This window comes from Stenella coeruleoalba (assembly GCF_951394435.1).
Source record: "Stenella coeruleoalba genome assembly, chromosome: 19".
Classification (NCBI taxonomy): domain Eukaryota; kingdom Metazoa; phylum Chordata; class Mammalia; order Artiodactyla; family Delphinidae; genus Stenella; species Stenella coeruleoalba.
This window is the reverse complement of record NC_137165.1, coordinates 17,495,199-17,505,062: the sequence shown is the minus strand read 5'-3', so window position 1 is coordinate 17,505,062 and position 9,864 is coordinate 17,495,199. Positions and strand designations below refer to the sequence as shown.

The 9,864-nt window shown below is 37.2% G+C and overlaps 2 protein-coding genes across 9 annotated transcripts in view; one reads left to right on the top strand and one right to left on the bottom strand.

Moving 5' to 3' along the window:
* NF1 (neurofibromin 1) overlaps positions 1 to 9,864 on the bottom strand; it is a 250,822-nt gene that overhangs the window by 59,435 nt on the left and 181,523 nt on the right. The window lies entirely within an intron of this gene.
* EVI2B (ecotropic viral integration site 2B) lies at positions 1,791 to 9,747 on the top strand. Its single transcript, XM_079906013.1, has one exon. It carries the CDS (start codon positions 4,538 to 4,540, stop codon positions 5,891 to 5,893), a length of 1,356 nt encoding a protein of 451 aa, XP_079762139.1. The 5' UTR covers positions 1,791 to 4,537; the 3' UTR covers positions 5,894 to 9,747.

The window sequence follows — 9,864 nt, the reverse complement described above, 5'->3', positions numbered from 1 at the left end:
CTCTTATCATATCCAACTTAGCATCAATTTTAAATGCTAAATCCTTTATGTACTTATGCATTATATCTATGAGAACATGTCTAATATATGGGGACTCCTACTTCACTATAACTGCCTTTAAAATGCTTAGTTAAAACAGCTGATTTTTTTCTTCTTTTTAAAAAATGTTCTAGACCAAAATCACAGACTTAAACCTCAAAGTCCAAAACTAAAATAATGAGCAAAATACTGCCGTGTAAAAGTAGACAAATTCAGGGTTTCCCTGAGCAGCAGACTAAGGGATTTCTAGAAAAATGCTATATAGATTGTGCATAGGTTATTTAGAGTAATCAACAAGTATGCTTCTGGGTAGTGCCAGGAAAAAAAGGGAGGTGGGGAATCTTAAGGATACTTAGAACAGATAGGAGAGCCTGAAATGAAAGGTAAGTGAGTTTGAGAAGGTGGGTGATTTAAGTCCTGTCCTCCATTTTGGGAAGATCGTTCCTCTTTGCTGGTTCCCTGTATCCGCAAAGACGGAGAGCAGCATTTTGTGGTTCCTTCTTTCTTCTACTTCAATCTTCTCCCCCAACATCTAATTTTGTTCACTTTAACCTTCTACCCTAACTTCTTGCTAAATGCATAATCACTATTTATTCTTCAGCTTTTTTATTAACTTTTCTTCAATACCTTCTCTAATCCATTTACCTTCCCCTTTTCCATGTATTTGCTGCTTACTCTAAGTTTTGCTTTATTTTTCTCCTTTGTGTTATTTTGTATTTCTTTGTATTCCTTTTTCATTTCATTTAATCCAATATTTTCTCCTCCTTTTTACTCCCTTGCCCCATATGGTTCTTTCTTTCTATCCTCTTTCCCTGCAGAAGCAATGTTGGTATTTCAGGTATACATGGCTTATATATATATTTAAAATACATATGTTAAATAACTTTCTGCATTGGTAATAACACTGGCCTCACTGTCTCTGAACTAGAAAAAAAAGCCAGTTTCTTCACTATTATACCCCCTATTTATTCTTTTTTAAAATCCTGTTCCTTTTTTCTGGACTATTCTGAATTGCTGTAGTAGAATTCTAAGACATTCTAGTATTCTGACGTAGCAGACCCTAGGAGGTTAGACAGCTAACTGAGGAGTTGGAGAAAGGAGTAGGATAGGTAAAAAATAGAATTTGGTTTTAATATTGCTGTAACCCTTAAATGACAAGTGGCAAATCTCATACACTGAAGGTCTACGACGTTCCTATTGACAAAAGAGGCTATGAACCTATCAAAATTGATCTTACAGACTAAACTGGTCTGATAATTATATTCCTATTTGGGTTCTTTCCTTCTTTAATGCCTTTTTCAGCTAACTGAAAAAAGGAACTGTGTGGGTTTTAAAAAAAATTTAAGAAAAGTCACAAAAGAAGAAACACTTTTTTGGCGAAGACAATTCATGGCCTATGTTTTCTGTTGCTTTGGAAGGCATTTTTTGAAAACTAAAGTGAAACTCTAAAGAATAACACTTTCCAATGAGGCCTTTTTTGGGGGAAGGGGTAATCTGTAAGAATAGGAGGTAGGAACTGCATGGATGATAACCAACTAGAGATGATTTAAATTCCCATATTTATGCCGAAAGTTTCAATTTTTTTCCTTATTAAACCTTTTGCAAAGTTGATATAAAGCATAATTTAATAACTCAGATTTTACCTTCTCTGCTTACATTCTGGTAGAAGTATTAATAAACTGAAAAACTGACATGGAAAAGAACCAAGAAGCCCAATATAGGTTAAGCGTTTACTGAGCTGCTGACATATACAGCAGCACTCTGCTGTAAAGGAATCAAAATATAAAGACATGAGGCAGCTTGGGGGTGGCAGAATAGAGCATATGCTTTGGAATCAGATGGTCCTGGGTATAAATTCCCAGTCTGCCACTAATAATGACATAACATTCAGCAAATTGCTTAAAGCATTTGAATTTCTCTCTTTATCTACAAATCAAGGATTACTCCATCTTTCTCAGAGTTATTTAAAGGTTAAATGAAATGAAGTATGGAAAACACCTGAGACGGTGCAACACATAGGATGTTCTAGATAAGGAATTTTCTTTGTTTCTTTCTGCCTTCTTCAAGGTTCTTTAAAATCTTGTTTGAGGGGGTGGGGATAATAAAAAGAAAATGTGAAAAGTAATTTAAAAAACACAATTATTTAAGAGAAAAGAAGTGTGAGTGAGGTACATACATGAAGAATTATCTAAGGAACTATAAAGATAACAAGAACTTCGGGGATTCAGGGAATGGCTGAGCTCTTTGGGCTGTGGTCAGTCACAGAGAATTTGGTCTAAGAAGGGAATTTAAGCTGAGGTCTGACAGACGAGGACAGGTTCAGTTAGGCAGCCAGAGGGGGAAGAAGAGGCTGGGTTTGGAAGAAAGAACACACTCTCAGAGGGTGAAAAACAGCATAATGAAAAGTGTCTGTTTAGTAAAAAAAAAAAAAAAAGTGTGTGTTTAGGGAGTATGTAAGATAAGGAATGAGAAGTTTCAGTCATGAGATATGAATCTGGACTGGTAATCTTGAGCCAGGTGGAAGAAAATTCAGTTTAGAATTTTTATCTTGACAGCAATGGGGAACTCTCAAGCAAGGGAACAGTAACCTGATCATACATGCTTGTAAGAAGACTAATTCATCAGCAGTGTGCAGGGGGTTTAAAGGAGAAATATTTTAAAATTTAGGCTTTAAGTATTACAGAGAAAATAAAGAGACTGTACAGGAAAAAAATTACGTCTTTTTTTCTACTGTGTACCAAGTGGCAGAGGAGTAAGCAATGAAAACTACTCAAATATACTGAAAAATCTATTTGCAAAACTTGAGGGAGTTCTTCTTCTATTACTGTATCCTGCACAGACCATCAAATCTCTCTCAGATTGCCTAAAAATCAGAGAAAAACTATAGTTTCAAATCATACAGACCAGGATCTAAAACCCTGAGATTTTCCTTTCCCTAATGTTAAGAAATAACCAAATAGTTACCATTGTGTTTAATGATGTGCAAAACAAGTATATTACACACGGAGCTGAAAAGCATCCTCACTTGACAGATAAGGCATTTGAAAACAGGAGAGATTAAGTGACTAGTTCTCATGGTTAGATAGGTAGTTAGGTGGTAGAAGTAGAACTGGAACTTAAAACTTTTCAAGTTTTAGCATCTGCCACATCCCACAAACTTATAGACGTGCCTTCTTTTCTTAGGTCCTTTATGTTGTTCCCCTGGCTGGAATATTTTATTTGCTTAATTAATTCTTACAGACCTTTCAAGATTCAGTTCAAGTTTTACTTCTCTGAGAAACCTTCCCTGAAGCCCTCCCAGGCTAGCTTAGTTCCTCTGTGCATCTTCTGCAAACCTTTGTGAGAAAACTTATCAAATTATATTTATTTATTTATTGTTTCTACCAATAGAAACTTAAAAAAAAATTGGGGGGGTATCTCCTAAACCAGAACAGGGCCTGACACAATGGTGGTGTTCATCAATTAATAAGTGAAGGCAGCAGCAAGACTGCTTACTCAGCCAGATTCACAGAGCACTTGAGGATTCTGAGCCTAGGACGATGAGTTGAATCGAATCCTTTAAAAATATGAGGTCCTAATATAAAGACACTGTGCTGGACACTGATGCTGCTGCAAAGATTATTTAATACAATAGGTTCTGTGCGTGAGAAACTCACAAAGGTAGTACCATTAACAAAAATAGAGAATTTAGGACGGGAGTCACTATCGAGATGAAGATGAATTCTGTTTTTAATATGTTCAATTTGCTGATAGTGATATATATAATGGAAATGTCCACCAAGAAGTCACACAAATGGAACAAGAATTAAGGAAATTTAGGCTGGATATACAGGTTTGGGAGTTAGAGCATAAAGGTAAGAGCTGAAACCTTACAGATTCAGGATTAAGAAAAGTAGTTAAGAGTGAGGACAGAGTACATATCAAGTTATCAGGTACCATATTTAGGACGCAAGAGAAAGACAGGAGCTAGTGAGATGAGCATGAAAGAAAGATGACTACGAAGAGCTACTCGAATAGCAGTGAAGGAGTAATCAACAGTGTCAAATGTGATCAAGAGAGGAAAAAAAGAGAAAGAAAAGACCACTGGATTAGGTAATAGACGGTTACTGGTGTCCTTCGAGGCAGCAGGATCAAAGTATTTCTAGCAGTAAACAGAGGAAAAAGTAGCATGCACATGGTACCAGCATATAGAGCCTATGCATTTGAGACGTATGACTGTGAAACGAAGGACTGTAATGTAATAAACCTACAGGGGCAGCAGGGCCAAGTACAGATCTTATGAAAGCAGAGAGATCACTGCCTATGAATTCCAAATGTTATATGATAAATTAGAGTATATTTAAGAGTTGGTCACATTAGCCCATAGTGTATCAAGTCTAAATTAGGAAAGATAAGTACTTATCAAATACCTACCTACTTTATGCCAGATAGTAAATGATACCTAATTGTCCTTCTTTCTTTTATTATAAAACTACTGGTAAAGAGGAAACATTCTGAAATGGATCCCAAATATTTCACCATAATTTTGTTTTGTGGACATCTGAACGATACTTGTTTCTCAGAGACAGAAGCAGCTACAACAGAGAAGCAACCACAGTCTCCTATATTTAGAACATCAAGGTCATACGTCTCAGCTAATTCTCAAAGCACAACAGAGAATCCTTTGGGTCAACCAACACAATTCAACAACCTTTCTTCTGGACAACCAATAACAACTGCCGAAGTTGCTGCTGGACAACCAACACCAGATGTCAATGTGTCCTCTGGGAAACCAGCAGCACATACTTCTGCTGGACAACCACTTGCCTATAATGTCACCAGACAACCAATACCAATGGCCAACACCTCCTCCCAAGGGACAGCACTACCTGTGTTCACCTCTGCCAGACAACGATCAACACCTGCCCATTCTTCTACCAGACAACCACCAGCATCTGTCTGTACTCCCACTCAACAACCATCATCTATCCACACCTCCTCTAGAAAATCAATACCACCAACTGCTCATAATCTATCCATACAACCAACACCAACTGTCAGAAGTTCACCTAGGAGTACACCAGGATTCAACCTAGAAACTACCACTAGAAACAAGAGCCCACAGAAAACCAATTCTAATTCAACAGTGGCCATATTAATTGGTTTAGTTCTGACTGCTATGGTGGTAGCTATAATCATGATTGTATTGTGGAAATGCTTGCGAAAACCAGTGTTACATGATCAAAATTGGGCAGGTAGGTCTCCATTTGCTGATGGTGAAACCCCTGACGTATATCTGGATAACATTAGAGAAAATGAAGTGTTTCCAAAACGTACATCAATTGTTTCACTTAGGGCCTGGAAACCAAGCAAAAGCACACTTTTAGCAGATGACTTAGAAATTAAGTTGTTTGAATCAAACGAAAACATTGAAGATTCTAACACTCCCAAAACAGAGAAAATAAAAGATCAAGCAAATGGCACATCAGAAGACAGTGCTGACGGATCAACAATTGGCACTGCTGTTTCCTCTTCAGATGATGCAGATCCGCCTCCACCGCCTCCTCCCCCTCTTGATTTGGAAGGACAGGCGAGTAACCAATCTGACAGACCCACAGTGACAACTGTATCTCCTCTTCCAAATGATTCCACCAATCTCCCACCACCTCTGGACTGCCCCAATCACGTCTGTGAAGATCATGATTCTGAGTTCAAACAGTCATTTCCACCTCCCCCTGACTCAGTTAACTTGACCCTGCCTCCAGGAGATTTTATGAAAAACCAGGAGATCCAGTGTCAGCAGTTCCCTAGTCCTCCTGACTTTGATCAAAATCTCAATGAATCCCTGCCACCCCCACCTGCAGAACTGTTATAACTACTACCTGCTTTTTAGCTGATTTTCTATTCTTCTCAAAGGACTCCAATCTTTTGTTTTTCTTCATGTGATGAAATACATTAAATGGCAATTGGTAGCCACTTTTGATTTTTATTCAGGAACTACCTGAAATCTGCTCAAAGCCTATGTGCATAGGTGGAACTTTAAAAAAAAAAATTATATAACAGTGGTCTATTTACTGGCTATAGGCCCTAACTTTAATGTACAGTACATTTTACATATGTGGATGGTATGTGTATCAATAACTTAGCCATTTTGGAAACAAGCAATCTACATATGCTTATTATTACCCAATAGATATTTTTTTCCCTGAAAAGCTGTGTATAAAGTTACCTTGAATAAATAAAATTTTATTTTTCCATTTCAAAGTTTGAGGGAGTGTGTGTGTGAGAGAATTTAAATATATACTCCAAGTTTTAAACAAAACTGTAAGTTTTAAATTAATACCTCGGGTATTAAATAAATATTCCAAGTGTGTAGGGATGAGAGATTAAAATGCATGTCTATTTGAGAATAAATTTCCTTTTAGCTCTCATTGGAAACTGTCAGACAAACATATTAAAGCATCAAATTGAGGGGCTGAGTTGGGGACATTTACTCTGAAAAAAATACGAGCACACACCATAAAACGTAGACATTTTTCTTATCTTGTTGGGGGAACACAAGTTTTAGAACTAACCACTTTAAAAAGTTTCTTCTTCTTTTTTTTTGGCTGTGCTGCACAGCTTGCGGAATCTTAGTTCCATGACCAGGGACTGAACCCGGGCCCTCAGCAGTGAAAGTGTGGAGTCCTAACCATTGGACTGCCAGGGAATTCCCAAAGTTTCTTTATATGCCTCAAGCACCCCCCAAAAATGAAATCTTATAAAAGAAAAACAAAAAAAAAAACCCCAAAAAACACACCAAACCTCTATGGCTTCATTCCAAATTCGGATGACTTTTTGCAGAAAAAAAGGATTGTATCAAAATACAGATGGTTCTCAACTTTAAAAAACTCTTAACTACCTTTCTTACACAGAATTTCATCTTTTATTCATTACCTGACAAGTGATAAATCTGAGTTATCAGAGTAGGGGCGGGCCCAATCTTTGTCAAAGTTAAGACGGAGAGAGTCCACTGGCTGATCCTTGTGGAGATGCCAGCCCATGCCTGCAGAAGTGCTCCTCTGCCCAAAAGCGCACATTCTCCCGCCTTACCCCAACCGAACTCGGGGGACAGTCACTTAGAATGAAAGACGGAGGCCATAGTGGTAACCTACCCTTGGAGAACCTCTCATAGCTCTGGGATTTTTCAGAATAAAATATGGTATTTACTGGCAGCACTGGTGTTCAAGAAACCAATAAAGCTCCACCTTAATAAAAACTAGCAGGCTTTTGGACACCGAAATTTTATATACAATGTTTCTCTTTAAATCCTTTAAAGAGTACCTTACTGACTCTTAAACAACTTTTTATCTGCAGACACACTTCCTTTGCACTTCTTATTTTTCTTGAATAAGCATGATGTTTATTGTCATATTACACTGGTTTTCCTCTGTCTTCCACATTAAAAAGTTCTTTCATGTATTTTTCAAACTTACCATTTTTGAGGTTAATTTATTTAGCAGCAATTAGGAGGTTAAGAATTTCTGCTTATTCGTTTGAATTTTAAGTATTCTAGTTAGGGTAAATAAAGTATAAAGTTTTTATATTTGGTCAAGACTTTGACATGCCTTAAATCACCATAACCTTTCTTGCTTTACATATAGGGTTGTTACCTAACGGGCTCTTTCCATACTTTTGCTCTTCTTTTTCATCACTTTCTTTTCCTGACCTCTTGAAGGAGCAGTATTGGGAAATACCAACCCTCATAGACAAATCAAAGAGCTGATGACCTGGTCATAGTCGTGTCTGATTTCTTCAAACACTACAGAGGCAGCTTTTCTCCTTCTGTTCTTTGTACAACGGAAGAACAGACTCCTGTCAGCAGCTGCTTTTTGTTTTTTAAGAAATTCTCTGCCAGGGGGAAAGTAATTCCTATTTACTGAATGCAATTTTCCCCACTGAGGTCAGTGGAAGCTGAGCAGCCAAACAGTGGCAATCCTTTGCCTAATCAGCAGAAAGAAACGCAAGCTAAAGAAACACAGGAGAAAAGAAAACGCTGGAACAAAGAAAAACCTACAGAAAAGACTAAAGAAGCAGAATTCAGAAGAGAAAGTTTATTTCATGACTACGGCAAAAGGACAAAGCACAGGGGAATAAAAGGTAGACTGAACTACATACTACACAGCAGTGGTGCTCTTACCAGATCCCATTAACCAGATTCAGAACAACCCTCAAGACCATCTAGTTCAGCTCCTTTTATTTGTTAAATGCTGAGAAAACAGGCCCAGAGAGAGTAAGTGACTTGCTTAGAAGTGGTAGTGAAAGCTGAGTTTGTTACCCGACTCCTGGTTCAGCATTCTTTTCACTAACATAGGACCAAAGAGCACCTACCTCACACATTGCAACATACATTTATCACACATGTATTCCATTTGGTGTTGGTGGTGGGCAACACAATGAATTAGATGAGAGTGACTCTAATTGTTGTTATTACCTAGTTCTGAACAAAAAGTGAAGTAGCAAAATATATGGGCACCTATAAGTAAAACACTGCGATATTAGTACATGATTAGACAGATCAATGGTACAGAATGGAAAGTCCAGAAACAGACTCAAATCTCAAATCAGTATTGGGACAACTGGATAGGCACTTGAAAAAGATGAAACTGGATTCATACTACATTAGAATAAACACCAAATAAATCAGAGATATAAATATAAAACATGAAATTATATAAAAAATAGAAGAAATATGAGTGCATTCCTTTATAATCTGAAAGTGGGATAAACCTTCCTAGTTGAGACTCAAAATCCAGAAGCATTAATTTAAAAAAAAAAGGAAGTCCAATTACATAAAACTTTTAAATGTAAAACAAACACTATTAAAAAAGAAAAAAACATACCTTTGTCAAAAGACAAAGGACAAACTGGGGGGAAAATGTGCAACTTAAGTTAAGACAAAGGGCTAATATCCCTAAAGTTTAAAAAACTTAAATACAGACTGTGGCGGGGGGGATACCCACAACACACTAGAAAAAAACATGCAAAACATATAAAAGATAGTCACAGAAGAAAAATTTAAATGATCCTTAAAAACATATATAAAGCATACAACTTTTCTTATAATAAGCAAGATGTATTTAAAATTGAACTGAGATACTATTACCCATCAGATGGAAATAAATCCAAAAGGGAGAGGCCACGACAGTGAGAAGGCTGCGTACCTCAAAAAAAAAAAAAGAGTGGAGCAGAAGTTGTCATAAATCTGGTCTTATTTTATAAAGCCCCTAATGAAAGTTTTCCCTTTTACATTATTTCATGTAATTTAAAAACAATGTAAATTGTTTTCTCAGTAAGATAAAATGTGAAACGTTCTGAAGAAATCAACTAAAATTTATGCTATTATTATTATTATTATTTTTTTTTGCGGTACGCGGGCCTCTCACTATTGCGGCCTCTCCCGTTGCGGAGCACAGGCTTCCAACGCGCAGGCTCAGCGGCCATGGCTCACGGGCCCAGCCGCTCCGCGGCATGTGGGATCTTCCCGGGCCGGGTCACAAACCCGTGTACCCTGCATTGGCAGGCGGACTCTCAACCACTGCGCCACCAGGGAAGCTGCTATGCTATTATTTTTAAAACATAAAATCAAATAAATGGTCATTCATATAGTACCAAAGATGTCTCTGGAGACAACAATATTCATATCCACTGACCAAAGTAATTTCATGAAGAAAAAAATCCTTAACCCAAAAGACATCAAATAAAATACATTTACTTTACTACATGAACTGATAATTAAAAGAATTAGATGCTCATTAAAAAATGCAGCCTCGTTTGTGCATAGCCTGGGTCAAACAATCCTTTGTA

What these genes read in the sequence shown, in the direction of transcription:
- EVI2B (XM_079906013.1), top strand. Translation starts at nt 4,538, where the DNA reads ATGGATCCCAAATATTTCACCATAATTTTGTTTTGTGGACATCTGAAC.